The 18,623-nt window shown below is 45.0% G+C and overlaps 1 protein-coding gene across 4 annotated transcripts in view; it reads left to right on the top strand.

Moving 5' to 3' along the window:
* Positions 1-18,623, top strand: part of HERC3 (HECT and RLD domain containing E3 ubiquitin protein ligase 3) — a 44,695-nt gene that overhangs the window by 1,051 nt on the left and 25,021 nt on the right. For all 4 annotated transcript variants that reach the window (XR_009114451.1, XM_058024181.1, XM_058024182.1 and 1 more), the window contains exons 2-3: positions 3,516-3,773; positions 18,458-18,617. Coding sequence is in view for 3 of the 4 variants with exons in the window: in XM_058024181.1 (XP_057880164.1) it covers positions 3,548-3,773; positions 18,458-18,617 (386 nt within the window). In the remaining variant the exon portion in view is untranslated. The remainder of the gene's footprint in view (positions 1-3,515; positions 3,774-18,457; positions 18,618-18,623) is intronic.

Here is an 18,623-nt window from a genome sequence, read left to right as displayed (position 1 = left end):
CCCACAATAGATTTCCTCAAAATATTCCTCAGTGTGAGGTTTTCCTAGCTCTAGCTGTGCTATGTACATCCTTCGCTGTTTTGATGATGAATTATTCCTGGAATGTCAGGGTCCAAGGATGTGGTGTTATATCTTCCCCTCTCCTTTTTATGTGTGGGGAATCTCTGCAAATGCCTGGCTTTACTGCATTGCATCTGTTCATATCTCTGAAACATGAATACCAGACTGGCTGTGTTGGGATTTCTGAAGAGCAGAAATGGGTTAAGTGTTTGGGTACTGCAGTTCTTGTGCTTTTTGCAATCCAATTTTTAAAAGGAACTCTGAACTTTAATCCCTAACTGATGCATTTAAGAAAAACCCACCCTCTCCCCTAAGGGTTTGCCCTGTGAAGATAAAAATTCAGCTTTTTTAAGGTCTATTGAGCTGGGCACTAGGAATATTAATCACTTATATAAAATTTCAGATAAGTGAATATAAATAATATATTTAATGTATACATGTGTATGTGCAGGCACGTGTCTGTTGCTGCTTGCCTACACTAGAAACTTCTTATGTCATAGTTTTAGTATGAGGAAGGTATGCAGTTTGTAGAGGTAGCTTGCAGTGGCACATGCACTTTTACTTCCTCTGCTACTGTCAGAGCAGAGTAACTGCCTTAACTGGACTGGAAACAGAGTGTGAAAATGTTATTTAAAGTCTCCTTGTGTTTCAGGACACAGTTCCTATTGGAACATACAATGTATTAGGACCGCCAGTGTTTTTTTTTTTTTTAAGGGGAGAAAAAAACAGTCTTAAAGTCGTGGTTTTAAAAATGTTTTCAGTATAAGTAAATTCACCAGGCCATTTGAAATGTTTAGCTGTGCCTGTGAACTCAGATTGTTAGTGGCTGTGTTTTTTGCTCTGCTCTCCACTGCAAGGTGTTGGTCTGTTTCAGTGAAACTGAGCTGCACAGAGATTTATTGGCAAAATGTTGGAAGATGGGGGTGGATAGAGATGGCATAGTCCATGGAGATGATTTGACAAAAAACTGGTGAAAACCACATTTTCTATGTCTGGTATGGGGATAGTTAAATATGAGGAATTTTGGAAAATCTGACCTTTAGCATGAATGGAGGGTTGAACTCTGAAATATCACCCTAGTGTTTATATGGATTACTGGAAGTTTGAACTCCTCCTGTTTCAGTAGTAGTGTCTTAACTGGAAGAAAAACCCATCTCTTACCAATCACATCATATTCCCTTGCCCGTTAGCAGCAAATTCTTGTGTGGAATATGAGCACAAGGAAAGTAATTAATGTATTTTTAGCATTTTTAAAAGAAACTAGCACTAGGGAAGATGACTGTAGTCTGTAGGGAGCAGGCTGTTGAGGTACTCTTTTAGAAGGTATCCCAAATTAATATTTAGCTCATGTGGTACAATGTCATTGTAGTTCATGTGGTATACTGGGGAAATCTTTTCACCTTAGAGGCAGTATCTATTTATCCTAGCAGGTTGGTGATCCTTGGATCTTCAGGAGTTCTGCTTGTGTCTTTGTAACACACAGTTCCCCATGCTGAGAGAAATGGCAGTCCCAGATTTCTGCCTTTCCAGTGTTAGTTTTGAAATTATTCCCTGCCACCTTCAGGGTGCTCATGCATTTTTAGTTTGGGGTTTTTTTTGGTGGTGTGATAGAACATGAAGTTCGCTCTAAATGTAGCTGTTTGAAGCACATTTAAAGCACATGCACACACTTCAGTTTTCTTGTGTCCCACGGCATTCCTATTCTTAGCGTAGCCAGCATGGAGGGTGTCTTCCATCAGGCTCTTGTGCTTAGGGCAACCAAACACAGAGTGTACACCATGACTGATTTCATCAGAACCTTGCATGCTCCTGCTTTTTTAACCAGGCAGAGCCTTGTTAAAGAATCCTGCTTTTTCCCCTGTGTGCTTTGGAGCTGGCCAGTGATAAGCACGTGTGGGTGTGAATGAGTTGAATTATGCTGCTAGAGGTAAACGGGGTCCTGCATTGCTTTAAAGCACCTGATTAGAGATCCTAGGAAACAGTTTGTGGTAGGAGATTGCGCACTGATGAAGTACTAACTGGAAAATCCAATCCTCTCCCTTCCCCTTTCAGCTCAGTCCGTGCCTCAGTGGAAGTGAGCACAGCTGACAGGCAAAGGGTAAGAGATGAACGCCCGTGTCTTAGGGCTCAGAATAGGAAAGGCTTTGTTGCTAATACCTAGAGCTTGAATTAGCACCAGGTTTTGGAAACAAACCAAATGCATGTGTTTCCTGTCTGCTCAGAGTGGGAGAGGGAATCTTTGGCACAGGGGTTACCCTTTGCTTTTCGATGCTGTGCTGTGTTAGTAAATGCTGCTGCTGCAAATTGCCTTAGCTAAAACTTGGCACGGTGCATCCTAAGACTTGATCTCTCAGATCTTTCATTTCCTTATCTTTCTCCTTCCCTTTGCAAAAACAACAAATCAAAAACCAAAATAACAAAGAAACAAACAACCTTTAGCTAGTTTCTAGTTCAATCAGAGGAGTTCTCAATGTTTTATTAGTATAGCATGCTTAGCAAATAACCTAAACCTATTGAGATTAGAAGTGACAGAATAGTACTAAAATCTTTCATGTGCTTCTTAAAGAATACTGTTTTCTTCCCCCAGCTTTTAGGCATTATCATCCTGTTGCCTTTTATCAAGTTCAAGCCAAATAATTCTTTTATATTGCTATATTTTTTTCCCTTCCTGTGTTACCCCACTCTGAAATCCCTGACTTTCACTGGGCACTGCACAGAAGATAACTCCTGACTGCTGGCAAGTCGCAGCAACGTGACCTGTCCACTGCTGTCAGGGCCAAGCTGTCAATGTGCTGCTCCATGTGAGCTGCTGCTTCTTGTGTAATTCTTGCTGCACTTCAGGGCTCTGTGTGTGTTCAGTGTGTGGCTCAAGTTCAGTGTGAGTGTGTGCATGCACAAATTTGGGTTGCAAGACTATGTTCAATTGAGCAAAGTACTCTTTAATCTGTTTTTATCAGAAATAACACATTTCTGTGTTGGCCAGTACACCACAAATACCTGTGTCATTCTGTTCAGGGCTAGTCTGACCACCTTGGAGGTGATTTGTAAAGATTTATGCAGAAGTGGTCTCAAATATGACACTCTAAAAGTTCAGATTTGGGCCTGTTAGTCTGAATAGCATTACAGTTGGTTTGGGGCATTGTTTGATACTTGGTTTTTGAAGCAGAGTAATTTTGCAGTGTAAGAGCTCAGTCTCCTGGGTTTCAGAACATTTCTGCTGCCTCGCAGATGGAGATGGCCAAGGCATGAAGGTGCTGATTCAGTAGCACAGCTGAGCTGTCTTGATTACTCTTTGTCTGTGTAATGGTTTACTGACAGTTCACAAACCTGACAGTCATGCAGGAAATGCCTTTTCTGGTTGTTTCCACCTCCTGCTGTGAACAGCTGGATCTCTGTAGGATCATTTGTGGTGCACTTGCTTCACTCACGCTCATTTCCCTGTCTCTCTTGCCCAGGAAGGATACATGACTTGCTGAAAAGAGAGAAAATGCTATGCTGGGGCTACTCGTCTTATGGACAGCCTGGGATAGGTAGCAACCTCCAGGTGATCATTCCTGAACCACAGGTGTATGGCTTCATCCACGACAGAAATGTCAAGGAGGTGGCATGTGGAGGAAACCACTCTGTGTTCCTGTTGGAAGATGGGGAGGTGTATACCTGTGGCCTAAACACCAAAGGTCAACTGGGGCATGACTGTGAAGGAAGCAAGCCAGGTAAGTCTGCTTTTTATACACACTTCAGGCTGTCTTGAGGCTGGTGGGCTGAGAATGTTATGAAAGCTGCTTTGTGCTGATTGCTGTGGAGCTGGAGCAGCCAGCAGAGCTGATAATCGTGTCACATAACACAGTGGTGATGCTGAATAGCACTGGCTGGCTCTGGAAAGCCAAAGCTGAGCAGGAGCAGCACGGGTGAGGAGACAGGTCTGCTCACTTTGCCTGGGAAATGCATCAAAGCAGAGGCGAGCACAGATGGTCTCAGGGCAGATTTTATCTGGCATTATGTTCTCTTTTTATAAAGAGGAGAGGCCCATGAGTCACGAGTGTCTTCTGCTTTGTCTTTCCAATTGCACTGCATTGTTATGCCCACTCTTATTCAGCTGTTGCTGGGAATTTTCTCACTTACACCAAAGAATACAAGTGGATCTGTGTTGAGCAGAATTGAGGAGAACAAATTTGTGTTTGGCCAACAGGGTTTGTGAATTTTGTTTCCCCCTTTCAGAATCCCTTGTCAACTTGTGCCTTCACTCCTTTTTCCTAGTCTGCAGGAAGGTCACTTTAGTGTTGTGTTCCCCAGACTCACACTGCATCTTCTTCATTGGCTTCTGATGGACAGAACTCATGAGTGCTGAATTGAGGCAGCTACTGCCTCTCCTTTCCAGGGTGAAGAACAATTGTAAGTTGTTCTTGGAAGAAACCCTGAAGCCTTTCTTCTGGACTCTTTTGAATGTTGGCTTTCCAGTTTACCTTCCATTAACCTCTTGGTTTTGGCATGTGGTACAGATACAGGTATTTCTGTTTCCGTAATATAGAAGTCCTGTGCTGTGGCTAATCAGAGCAAAAATTCCCCAAACTGCAGGCTGCTCTCTGTAGAGCTTGGGTCTTCTCTGGTGTCACCTATTATTGCATGATAGAGAGACAAGGTGTATGCAAAATAGCCTCAATTCCCCATGCAGTGTGTGCAAATCTGACCTGACTGGCCCTACTGCTCCTTTCCTCTGTCAGTGTCTTTTGTCTGTCTCTCTCAGAATGAGTTGGCAGGTGTTGGTGCTGGGTTAGAGGAGTTCACCTTGAATCTGCCCTCTCTTGCTTTTCCTACAAGAGTTTCTGGACAATTACTGAAAGGGATTGGGAATAGCAGGAATGCTTAAATCCTCTCTGTTCTACATCTTCTGTAGATTTAGGCCCTGGAATAAATGAGATGCTTGGTGAAAGGAAGCCAAGCCTAGTGAATATTCAACTCAAACTGCTGAGGATGCTTCATCCTGCAAATCACCCAGCTAGCTCAAGACTAGTGCAGAGGCCCCAGAAATTCAGCACTGTTTTGAGTGCACCAAAGATACTCTGAGCAACATTGGGCTATGCTGCTGGTTTGCCCATAAAATTAAGCAAGTGTAAGCTGCTGGTGAAAAGGGAGGATTCACAGCAGGTAGATCAGAGCTGGAAATGAACTTCATGAATCCTGAATGCTGAAGTGTAGACCTCTCTCAGCTAGGTAATCCTGCTTTCAACTAGGCCAGTAGAAGAGGGCCAGTCCAAGCTTCTGAAATAGAAATGAAAGGTTCTTTGTGTTTGATCCCAAGTGCCCTTCTTCTACCCCTTAAGTTAGGGTCTGTCACCAAGATGTGAAACCACATCCCACAGGTTTTTTTTTTTTTTCTGAAAAAGGTTCTGCAGTGCTGCTCTCTGAGGAGCCTGTGGCCATCCCAGAGAAATGGTGTTTCAACATGGCATTACTGGCTGTGCCTCCAGTGGGATTTCTGCTGGCTGGGGCAGGTGGGAGGGACGTGCTGTAAAGCAGGGAACAGCTGCTCTTTTTAGCTTACAGTGAACAGGCACAGCAGCCTTTATGGTAACAGTAAACTGGGGGAGAGCCCCATCACACTCTCCTCTGTGCTTTGTCTTGCAGCACTGGGAGCTGAATTTCTTAGTTTTCATTTGCAAATGGGAACAAGAAGAATCAAGCCTTCTTCTTTCACCCCACTTCCTCTGCATGGGATAAAGACAGCCTTATACCTTCTATGTAGAAAGGCCTGTTGAAGATGCTCTTTTCTGTTTTCCATTTTTGTGGGCTTGTGAATGAAGCCATGCCTGATAGGTGATGAAGCTGCATGTGTGGGACACAGGGTCCTGAGCTGTTGGAAATGGTAGAGAAGGCTGTCAGGAGGAGTCTGTGGTAGAGAATGGGAGACATGCCAGGAGCTGGGAGTCCTGGAGCTGCATCTCTCCAGCCCTCTCCTGCTGGACAGGGCAGTGTGGGCTGAGGTCTCTTGGTTTTCCTGCGCTGTGGCTTGGTCCTGTCAAGGCTGTGAGGGCAGCTGGAAGTGGGAGCTCTGCCCAGCTTGAAGTGCGCTCCATCTCCTGAAGTGAGCTCCATCTCCTGACGTAGGAGGCTGTGACACAATCCTGACTATCCCTTTCAGGCAGCCCCTGGGGAGCCTCCTCTGGGCTTCAGAAATGCTTTCCAGGGCTTTCCAGAGTGCCTTGGTTGTGTTTGAGAGTAACAGGGAGACACAAAAGTGTGCAGGGGGTTGTGAGCCTTGTGAAGGCTGCATTGATTTCCCAGGGGTGGAGTGATCCCCTTCCTGCTGCTTAGGTCTTCCCTGAGAGGAAACTCCCTTTTATTTCTGACTATTCAGTTTTGCTTCTCATTCATGCTGCTCATGGAAAATGTCAAACGGTGGTGCAGAATTGTTTCAGCAATTCCTCTTGGAGGAGCCCTTTAGAGGGCACCTTTTGAAATGCAAGAAAACGTGTTAATTAAAAGCTGTGTTGATGGTCACATCTGCTGACCTTGTGGATGTAATGTGGAGAGAAGGATAGCAGCTGGCAAAGTGACTCTTATGCCTCTCTGCAGGGAACAGAAATTACTGGGGGAGTGCATGCCACTGAAAGAGCATAAGTCAGTAGAAGTTTATTTTCTGGCATTGCCCTTTCCTCTGTATTTTACATTGGAGTGCTAAAATTAATATTTAGCATGTCTAAGAAGTTTAGCCTAACTAAAATAACATGCCTTTTGACTAAATGCTAACTGCTTCTAAGCGTTTCAGACTCTCTCCTTTTGATAATACCAGGGTGATACCAGGTGTGGCACTCCCATGGCTCTACCACAAGCCATTTTCCCACATTGCCACGCTGCTTACCGATTCATTTTTGCTTCATGGTGATTAGCGAGGTACCTGAAGCACCCACCCCTCTTAGGGGTGGATATCTGGCTTTGTTAATACTTACATGATCGTTTTTCCTCACCTCTTTTTTTTCCCTTTTCCTCCCAGAATCATTCCGTAGTTTGTGTCCCTGCAGTCACTTGGCAGGGATGCAGAGGGAGAGGAATGCTGTTCCAGCGTTCTCTCACCATGACCAATAAAGCTTCTGTCTGACCTGCCCTGATTCTCACTTGTGTTCTTGTGCCCTTGAAGTCTCCAGAGTCTCTGACCATGTCTTAGCAGAAGTAGCTTGGCAATTTGGTAGTGAAGCATTGAACCCGTTGTTTTGCAAAATTAGTCTGAGTTTGCATTGATCTCCTGAAATTTATCAGATGATAACATACAGTATGTCTCTAATAGGTAGCAATAATTTTGTACTGCAGTAGTTTTAGAGAAAAAAAATATCCTTTATAAGTGTATCTAAATTTCGCCTTTTTCATTCCTGTAATTTCACTTGGATTGATTTTCTTCAGGTCTGCCATGATGTCTTGGCTCCCTGTGATGATTCTTAGATAAGTGTTTTATCTGAGTGTGCATCCTGGAGAGCAAAAGACAGGCTGAGGTACCTAAGGTAAAGGCGCTTTTGGGATCTGGATGGAGTTATAGAGAGTGTGAAACAACCAGCCAGTTGTTAGTAGTTTGTAAAGCTTTGAAAACCTGCTCAAGTCCGAGCTGTCAAACTTGTTTTCATCTCTAGAGATTTCTTCTGTTCAAGTCCTTTGGACTTCATTTGACTTCTGCTAGTGAGAAAACCTGGGCTTTGGTAACTAGTGTCTCAAGAGAGTTACAGAACAATGTCTCAAGCCAAATTTGTCTCAAACCTTTTGTCTGGTAAGATACAGCAGAGAAACCTATGATTTTTTTACAAAATTCCCTGTTTGGATGCAAATGTGCAGGGGAGCACTGCTTTTCTGTGCACTATGGAATCTATCTCATAGCTGCTGATAGAGATATCATAATAATGTTCATTCTCTTTCAAAAAGCAGGAAAAAAACCACCACCAAAACAAACAAACCAGCCTAGGTGATCCAGATGTTCTGGAATTCTCTGAACTGAGTGCTTTTCTTTTCAGATGTTAGTCCACTCATCCTGAGCCTCAGCACAGGATTACAGCAGCAGAGAGCTCAGTGCTCAGGTCAGGGCAGCATGCTTGTTAATCATGAGCCCTGGGACAGCTGAGAATTCAGATGTGCCACCTGCTTGGAAGGACAGTGTGTGTGGATCTTCCTGTTTTAGCCTCCTCCTGGTGTGTGAGGAGTCAGCCACGAGGTCCTGGCAGCCCTGCAGCAGAGGTGGCAGGGCTTGTGTTTGTGCTCAGCAGCTTGCAGACAAAGAGCTGTGTAAGGGCACTCATTATAAATGTTGTTTGTAAAAAAACAAAGGTGATTAAACTGGTCACCCCTTGCAGAGGTCGAGTATGTTCATTTGTACTCATCCCTCTTGCTCCTTTGATTATCACAGGATCTGACTGAGCTGTTTCAGGTTGCTGTGCCTTCACTGGTGGCTGCAGTGGATTTGCCTCATGGAGACTGAATTTCAGCTGAATTGATGCCATTTGGGCTTCAGAATGATTTTAAAATTAGATGTCAGCATTTAGAATTAACTTAATTTAGAAACAATTGGTATTTGGTTGAATGAGAAGTAAAGGAAGTGCTCTCTCTGAGATACCTTAAATATGCCTGTGCTGTCTTGAATTGGCTGGCTGAGGGATTTGAATATGCCAGATATTTATAGTGGGGGTTGTTTTAAAATTTGTGTGGTCTTGATCATGTGAACTGACTTGTGCCAGTATTTTCTGAGACTGTAGGACTAGAAGAACCTATCCTGAGGAGAGAGAAGGCTCTTTAGGAGGGCCTAAACAAGTAAAAATTTGAGTTCTTGACAGTAGAGAAACCTACTCAGCTGTAGCCTAAAATGGCTGTAAGGTGTTCTCAAATGCAACTCTGAAGTCTCATCACTAAACACAGATGTATTATTAGAACCACCAGATTTCTCTTTTGATTTCATTTTGCTGAGAAGTAAAAAGAAGGATGAGCCCAGGGAAGCAAGATACTAATTTTTTTTTACAATCAGTATGATCTGTTGTTAGAGAGGACATGAGAGACACTTTTTGTGCTCTTTTACCTCAAAAGGCAGAGCTGCAGTAAAAATGACCAACTTTTTGCCTTCTGACTGGGGGTTTGTAGGGCAATTTGGCAACCTAAGCTTGTACTTACCTCTGTGGTATTTGTTACTTGTCACTCCTGTACCATGCATGCTATTCAGAGGCTTTCTGAAGGTGCAGCTGCAATAAAAGCCTGCCAGTGAAATAAAGGCTGCCTGCCTGCCTGGCTTGGAAGGAGCAGGAAACCTTGGCACAGTGTGTGGCACTAATGACTGGCCCCTTTGCTGCCAGCATGCTGAAGCTGCAAGATGTGCTCAGGATAAAATGGGTTGGGTGGCTGTGTGTGCTGAGTTAAAGGAGAGGGCAGGGAAGAAGCTGGAGGTGATAGATGCAAGTTTTCTGAATGCCTCAACCCTTTTGTAGTCAGAACAGTTCTTTGTGCTGGACACAAGTGATGACTTTGTTAAGGTGAGTAAGTATGGCTGAGAGTCACAGCTTCTAGGAGAGATTTGAGTAATTTTGGGGCTGTTGGTTTTGGGGGCTGTTGATTTTGACTCAGTTATGTTCAGATAGCCCAACATACTTCCTTAAGCTATATTGGAAATAGGACTTTTTGTCAAAGATCTGTGTGAAACTTCTTATCAGAAATCAGATATTTTTGGTAGCTGAAAGAGCGGGTAAGACATGCTCACTCTCTTCAGCCTGCCTTTTAAACAGCTGCCTGCCTGTAAAAACGCACCAAAAGGAATCTACAGATGCTCATATCTTTTCTCAGAATGCTCAGTTGATAAAAGTAATAGTATTTTTTAATGTTTAATAGGACTGCATCCTTTGCCTCCCCTTTTCCAGTCAGCATGCTCGTTTGCAGTAACATATTTTCAAGCCATATTTTTGAAGCTGTTGGGAATGCCCTTGAAAGCAAGGGCAGGGGTGCTCTACTGAGTGTGCACTGTGCAGGTGTGACTTTTCAGAAATATGGCTTTGTCTTGCTGCCATGCAGACCACTGCAGGATTGGAATAAATGGGAACAGAGTGAGGAGTACACCAAGTGCTTTTGAAAATCATATTACTAATCAAAGCCTGGGCCTACCACAAGTGAGACTGTCAAATGTCACAGCTTTGCAGTGTGTAGTACCAGCCCATCAAATCTGGCATCTAGGCACCCATTCCCTAATTACCCCTTACATTTCTGCTATCCATCCTCATGTTATGCCAAGGTTTAGTGCATCCTGCCCACCTTGCACTTGCTGCCTTGGAGCTGTGGGGTTTGCTGGGGTGCACATCTTGGACCTTGGGGTGTCTCAGTAGTCGTGGACCAGACACAGCTTCTGTGCTGCCTGCCAGTGGCCAGCAAGCCTGGCTGAATGACCTTTACAGCTCTCTGCCATAACCTGGGAAGGAAAATGGGCTCTCTCTGGGTGTTCTAAACATAAGTTTTCCCTGTGTTTCTCTAGGGACTCATGGTGGTTTATTTCTTTGGAAGAACCATCCTTACTAGTTCACCTTCAGGGTCTGAAGGTAGATTCTTCCCTCTGCCAGACTGGAGGCCTCTGTGCCTGGGCAGCCCTTTCCAGGAGCTGTCTGTGCCCCTGCCATTCTGCATCTACAGCTCCTCAGAGAGGCTGTGTCCTCTAGACAAAAGGCAGCAGAGTGGGGAGGGATTTCTGTCTGTGCCTGAGGAAGGGCTTTTCTTTCTCTGGGTAGGTGTCTGCTCACAGCTCTGAGGGGCAGTAGCTGGCAGAGCATAAGTGATGTGACACCCTGGGATGTCACTGTGGCCTCTCACTTCTTGCTCTTGCATTCCTGCCTTAACATGGCCAGAAACAGCCTTAGAAAGTGAAGGCAGTGTTAATAGCTGAGCCAGCCTTTCTCAGATCCTAAGACTGTAAGTAGCCATGCTAAATAAATGAGTGAGCAGTACCACATGTGTCATGCAGGTAAACCATCAAGAATCACTAGTGTCTCTGGATGAAAGGAGACTGCAGAATCTTTTGTTGCTTGGAACTTCTCAGCCTTGACCTATGGACCGTGTTGCCACTGCTGTGATCAGCCATGTTCTGGAGGAGTGTCACCTGCTTTGGTCTGTCCTCGGTCCTTTGCTGTCTTCCCCCCACACTTACTTTTTGTTCAGTGAGTCTGCTCTCTGTTTACATTTCCTCCCTTGTAGCCAAATTATCAGTCTTATCAGCTTCAGTGCTGCTGCTGTCTGTCTCTTATCAGGCTTTTCTTCCTACTGCTCTGCTTTCTGCTGCCAGCATAGCACCATTCACCAAGTTCAGGAAAGGAAAACCTCAAGTTTTTCAACTGGACTTGTAAAACCCAGCCTTCTCGATGGATGTAGTAAACTTAAGGTGTTGAAAGTCAGAGGATGTTACATTTTGATGTAAACATGGCTTGCTCCATGCTTCAGAGTTTTTGCCCCATGCTGAGAGAGGTTTGAGCATGAGGTGCACAGCTGTCCTTAGGTGAGAGCAGCAGGCAGGTAGTGAGGATAGCTGTCCTGTGGTGGGGATGTGGGCTCCCCATGGGCTTTGCTCCTGTTGTCTGGTGCTGTGCAGGTGCAGAGCACAGCGTTTCTCACACCCTTGTGTGCAATAGTGTCACATAATCCGAGCACAAGATGCGACAAGCATGTAATGGCTTCTCAGAGACGCTCTGCAAAGAGCAGGGAGTGGAAATTGCAGGGCTGGTGTCAGGCAGGGTGGTTCCAGCTGTCTACGTGGTGTGTGTCTCATCCCCCTGGCCGTGCCATGTAGAGTCACCAAGGTGTGTTCTTGAAAGTGTCCAAGAGCTCTGGCCTCCTCCCTGTGCACCTCCCTCTGACTTTACTGCTGACAAACCACAGCCTGCAGAGGTGGTGAAGCCACAGGAGCAGTTTAAGCTGGCTGGGTTAGATTATGTTTTCAAAAAGCACCTGACAGCTTTGCAAGGTCTGTGTTTAGTTTAAGTGGTTTATAGAGTCTGATTTCTTCCTCCAGCTCCCGGGCTCCAGATGTTTCCTGTGACAGCTGGAGTGTGGGGTGCCTAGGTGGTCAGAGGTGAAAATGGGCAGAGGGAAATCAGAGGGTCCTGCTTGGGAGCTTTAAGGGAGGGGGGAAGGGGCAAAAAGGCCTTGGCAAAACATCATGATTTCCCCCTCCCCAGTTACCAGTTTCCAAGTGGCAGAATCACACTTCCACTGGGGATGATGTTTTTTGGAAAAGCTGGTGAGTGTACTTGTGCTGCTACTGGTTAAACAGCTGGTATTTTACTGCTAACACAGATAAAAACTGTGAATAGCTAGGACATGGAAGTTATGCACAAAAAGGGAGAAACTTTTGTAAGGGGAGGGAGATACTTTCTCTCTCACTGCTCTTTCAGTTGCAGGCATTTTGATTGTTGCACATTAGTTTTCTCTTTTTCCAGTTTCTTTAAAGCACTTAGACATGTTTTAATGTTCAGCTGCTTCTATAGGACTGAAATCATGAAGCTCATCACAGCCTAGAAGTAGAGCCATGGTATCCATATGCAGAAACATCTTTGGGATATATATGCCATTGGAGATTGGGAGTCAGCTGAAATTTACTAATTAGTGTATAAAGATCTTGTCAGGGCATTTGGTAGATCCAGTGTTGCTTCCTTGCTTTTTGTACAGTGGCTTAGTAAAATGGTGGTGACTGATCAGTTTGGGCCATGATGTTTTTCTGATTTTCTTGTGGTGCTTGTTGGAGGCAGTAGCAGATTTTTATGGAATTTTTGGCTGTTGAATCATGCTTCCCTAAGTGCTAATGCTGTTAGTGTCACCTTGTTAGAGGGTTTAATGTGTTGGTGAAATTCATCTCCATGAGGAGAGAACTCTGCTCCTTTCCTACAAGAATTAAGGCTTTTCAGTTCACAGAGAATAGAATTATTATACAGGTGACATTTAGGTCACTCTTGGTGTGATTGAATATTCAGCTGCCTTGTGCATTGAAACATTGTATCTCACATTTCTGAATTTTAGATCTGGGTTGCACAATGCTCATGCATCCTCAGTGTGGATGTAGACTATATTAACAAGCATGGCAGTGCAAAGAAATTGGTTCATCTCTCCTCAGACTTGCAAGCTGCTAGCATTTAACCCAGAGGAATCTCTTACCTTAGCTTACTTGTTTCTCTGTTCCCTGTGTTTCTACTACCATCTCTTATCTGGGCAAGCTAGTAAGACGTATTTTTGAGAATCTGTGAGCACTTTCCTTGCAGACATTAACAACAAAGAAGAGCAAACGCTCTGAGTTGCTTATTGTCAAGCTGGGGAGACCATGAAGAGTTTTGAGCAGATGTCCAAGCAGACTGGAATCACTTGAAATGCTTCCAAGACGCAGCTTCTTCTGACCAAAATGCAGATTTTGCCACTGAAGGTGTAACCTCAGGGCTGATGGTTTCTGTGTAGTTTCCAGGCAGCAGAAGCCATCTGGTGCTGTTCCTGTACATCCTGGTACACATATGGCTGAAGGTTTTGCCCCATCCTCCAGCAGAAGCCTGTCTTGTGAGCAGCTGGAAGCTATACATAGACAGGGTGTACCAACTCTCTGATAAAATTACTAGGAGTACAAAAGCTAATTAATCATTCATTGCCTGTGCATTCTAATTAGAGCAGTCTAAGTGAGTGCTTTGTGCTTCTAGCAGTCGCAGGCATTGAAGATCCTGTTTAGGATCCAAAGATGTAGGGGCAAAGCGTGGGCCCTGTTTTATAAAATGGGGAAGCTATGGACTGATGGTGGGCTTGTCAGGGGTTTTCATTCTTGTCCCAGCCTTACTGCCATTCCCAAACCTTCAGGCTAAATGCACTGATTGTCACAAAGTTGAGTTGTAGAAACATACTCCACTTATCCCCAGCTTTTGCTGGAGTGTCCTTGCAAAGCAAGAAAACTCAAGTGCAGTCCTGGGAAGCAGAGCTGTCACCATTCACAGATGAGCTGTTCTGGAGACATTTTGCCTCACTCTTTACTGCAGTGTATTTTATGGAAAGATCTAACAGGGTTAAAACCAGAAAAAGTCAAACCTTGGTATACCTGTTTCTGGTTTCTGTTCTGAGAAACCAAAGCTGAAACTCCAGCAGATATGAAGAACTGATAAATGACTTCAAAGCATTGGTTCTGTTTTGAGACAGCTGACAGCTTCAGGAAGAAAAGATTATTTCAGTGTCTACTTCTTGGAACTTAGGAGTTTTTGTTTGTTTTTTGAAGGTTTTATGAGGTGTTGAAACACTGTATTGCATAACTGCTTCAGCCCTTCCCTGTTGCTTTCAGGGTTTTGTTCTGCTTAGCTTTGGGATAATTTTGCCTGTTAAGCCCCCTTGACTGGTTTTATTCACCAATTACACAAGACACAATACTAAGAATAAACTTCACCTTTTGTACTGTTCATCTCAGTGCAGTGACACATCTTCTCTAAGGAGTGAATAATGGTGTTGTGCTGCTTTGGAAGTTTAAATGTGTACCAACCACTAAAGCATCTAATATTTTGATGGGAGGTCAGCGTAGAAGTAGTTTCAGATTGATGTTTTTGATATCCCATGTAAGCTGAGGTGGTACATTCAGTGACTTGGCAGTTGACAGCGAGCTGGGACCCTTGTTGGACTGCCTGGGTAGCCTGTGATCCCAGGAGAAGGCTGGCTTTTTTCCATCTCTGGAAAGAAACGTGTCTGAGTGTATAAAACTTGAAACTATTTGGCATTTACATTTCTTCATGACTTTTCAGGCAAACTGCTATTGACAGGGTCTCAGGAATGTATTTTGGTAAGATGGGCCATACATCACCTTTCTAAAGGCAAAGAGCTTCATTTCCAAGGCAGGTATGGGTTTTTTTCTGTCTGTGGTTATGCACTGAGTCCAGGTGAGGCTGCACTCTGTTCCAGTGGTGAGCAGTGCAGTCACTGAAGGCTTTCAGTGACACAGGGCAGCCTTTCAAAATGAGCTGGTATTTATTTGTCTCTTGGGATGGCACATAGAGCAAGGTCACATTTGTGTTGCCAAATTAATCTTCAGATGGAGCCAGAGGGGACTGAAACAACCTCAGATTTCGTGACCTATTGGGTGTCCCCTCAGTGTCCCAGTGTGTGAAGTCCTTGCCACAGCCACATACCTCAAGGTACTCTTTCCTTATTTGCTGTACTGCTGTGGTCAGAATCCTGCCTCCTCCAGCTCCTGATGCTAATCTTTGGTCCCTGGAGTCTTCTGTCACCTCCCCAAGGTGCTTCAGTGATTCAGGGTCAGCTCCTGCAGGAAATAAGACTTACTGTGGCAAACACTGCTTTCCCAGGGAAGTGTTTTACATGGCTGCAGGCAGCAAAGCAGCATCTGCTGTGGGTGCCCCAGCATCCCATATTGCCCATGTTTGCTGTTTTTCAGACTCATGATGTCTCCTGGAGTGTTTGGCAGTGTGCAGGGAGCAGCTTTGGCAGCAGGGCTGGCTGGTGACTTTGGGACCACTTTTGGGAGCTCAGGTGCTCTGGGTAACAGCCAAGTCTCAGTGCACCCTTCCAGCAGGGGTGAAGTGATGGGTTCGTAAATCAAAGGGTTTTCCTTGGAGAAGTGGATGGCTTTGTCCTGCTCTCCTTTTGTTGCTGTGATCAGCAGCTTTAATTCTGGACCTTGAGGTTGCAGAAACACACCTGTGTGAATTGGCCACGGTGCAGCAGGTAATGTTTGTCTTGCTGAGTGTCTGAGAGGAAGAGACCAGAGTCACATGTGCTGCTGGGACACCTTGTCTGCTGGCTGTCATTGACCTTGATCAGCCCTTACAGCTGCTGGTTGTTTAGAGCCCTCAGATAAAAATAGGCTCCCTCATTTATATATATATATATATATATATGTAAATGAGCATGAACCAGACTGCCAAAGCAGTGCTATAGTTGGGTGCTTGTGGGCCCAAGTGGGAAGCTGTGTGTTTAAACTGAGTTACCACCCTCAAACCTGGCTGTGTGTCTGTACTGGCACTGGGACTGGGTGAAATGAGTGCTGCTGCAAAGAGCTGCAGGACCAAGGGTGTTACTGGGGGGCAGGTCTCAAGCCCTCCTGAGATGTTTGTGTGCTTGTTACTTGTAAACTGCACCTCTGTTGCCATGAAGTATTTTGAGTGAAATGAAGCAATGTTCAGGTGGCATTTTCCTCAGCTAGAATACATATTTAAATAGTTGTCACATTTTTCTTCAAAAACATCGATTAGGGATTTTTCTCCTCATTTTCTCATTCCCAGACACAGAAGGCAAGCCCTCCTAGGGGTACCTTTTTCTACACTAATTTAAAACATGTAGATTAATTGGTAAGCAGGTTTTGGTGCTAAGTGTGTTAATGATTTCTGGATGCCTGTAATGTGGGGTATCATTTTTATGGAATGACATGTAGTGACCCTTTCCTTTCATGTCCCAGGCAAGTGTGATTTCAGTAATTGTGATCACTGCCTTGTAGCTTACAGGGTGAAATCTTCCTTCATCCACCTGGAACACTTGAATTTGTTCAGGGAAAAAAAAGGAAAGCAACTTTGCGTCTTTCTGGCATGCAGGGAACTTTGCCATCAGTTGTGTGGTTTTATTGAAAAACAAGATGTTTTTTCATGCCCCTTTGTAAAAATTGTGTAATGAGTAAGATTTGGTAAAAGATGTTTTTAGAGTAGTTCTTAAACCTGCTTCAGTTGCCTAACGTGATGTAATGATGAAAAGTCAATTGTGGGTTGTCTTCCAGAGGACTTGAGTGATGATTTATTTAAAAATTCTTATTCCTTCATCTCATTTTACTTCCTTTATATGGTACTTTTTTTAAAAGAAGTGTTTGACAGTGATAGTAATAGGCTGATAGGTTCAGACTTGTTCCAAGGTCAGCATGGAGGGTGTTGTAACACATACCCATCAAGCAATAAATCAAGGTGAGGTGGATGGGTTGTGGATGGCATCCAGCTTTGTGGATGACTCATCTTCATTGGACATGAGAGCTGTGGAAGGTCAAATATGTTTTACAGGGTCTGCTGTCTTCTCAGAGTTGGGTGATCCCTGAGTCAAAACTGAGTGGTATCAAATCTGGGATATCTGTTCCTGAATAACCTGATAGGTTTTCCTGTGTCTCTGAGGCTGGCTGCCATTCTGCTTGAGGCCTATATACCTGCCTGCCGTCCGTGCCCTTCAAACCAGGCTTTCAGAAGAGCTCAGCAGTGACACATTTTCAGTGAACCTGGTGCTTTTTCTCCTGTTTTAAAACTGAATTGGGGATCAGGGCACCCACCTGAATGGCTTTGTGCGGGGATTTGCACAGCCCTGGTGTCCGTGTGTGGCTGTGGGATGAGTGCTGTGAGCAGAGACGTTGTCCCTGCTCAACAGTGACACATTTTCAGTAAACCTGGTGCTTTTTCTCCTGTAGGATATGTTTTAAAGCTAAATTGGGGATCAGGGCACCAATCTGAACAGCTTTGCATGTGGATTTGCGCAGCCCTGGTGTCCGTGTGTGGCTGTGGGATGAGTGCTGTGAGCAGAGACGTTGTCCCTGCTCAGCAGTGACAGATTCTCAGTAAACCTGGTGCTTTCTCTCCTGTAGGACATGTTTTCAAACTAAATTGGGGATCGGGGCACCCACCTGAATGGCTTTGCTTTGATCCTGACTTCAGCAATTGCAATCAAACCAGGACTAGTGCCATTCCACTTCTGATTCCCAGAAGTAGTCCAAGGCTCTCCTCTCACCACCGGCCTCCTCCTATCCACTGTCATAAAACTCTGTCCAATCACACTACTCTACATAACCTCACCCTCATTAAACCCTACACTCCTAAGTATCCTGGCTGTCCTCTCAGCAGCCCTGGGAGGATGAGTAGGACTCAACCAAACACAAATCCAAAAAATCCTAGCCTTTTCTTCCATCTCCTACCTAGGCTGAATAGCAATCATTATCATCTACAACCGTAAACTCACCCTCCTCAACTTCTACCTATACACTGTAATAACTGCAACCGTTTTCCTGGCCCTAAACACAATCAAAGTCCTAAAGCTATCTACCCTAATAACTGCATGAACCAAAATTCCATCCCTGCGTGGATTTGCACAGCCCTGGTGTCCGTGTGTGGCTGTGGGATGAGTGCTGTGAGCAGAGACGTTGTCCCTGCTCAGCAGTGACACATTTTCAGTAAACCTGGTGCTTTTTCTCCTGTAGGACACGTTTTAAAGCTAAATTGGGGATCAGGGCACCAATCTGAACAACTTTGCGTGCGGATTTGCACAGCCCTGGTGTCCGTGTGTGGCTGTGGGATGGGTGCTGTGAGCACGTGTTCCCTGTGTTCCCGCAGAGCCGATCGGGGCGCTGGCTGGGCAGCACATCGTGCTGTGGGATGGGTGCTGTGAGCATGACGTGTTCCCTGTGTTCCCGCAGAGCCGATCGGGGCGCTGGCCGGGCAGCACATCGTGCACGTGGCCTGTGGGGAGTCACACAGCGTGGCCCTCAGCGACCAGGGCCAGCTCTTCTCCTGGGGCGCCGGCAGCGACGGGCAGCTGGGGCTCACCACCATAGAGGATGCAGTGACTGTGCCAAGGTAAGC

The sequence above is a fragment of the Melospiza georgiana genome, chromosome 5, assembly GCF_028018845.1.
Source record: "Melospiza georgiana isolate bMelGeo1 chromosome 5, bMelGeo1.pri, whole genome shotgun sequence".
Classification (NCBI taxonomy): Eukaryota; Metazoa; Chordata; class Aves; order Passeriformes; family Passerellidae; genus Melospiza; species Melospiza georgiana.
The sequence above is the reverse complement of the archived record's forward strand: the minus strand, read 5'-3'. Positions and strand labels throughout refer to the sequence as shown.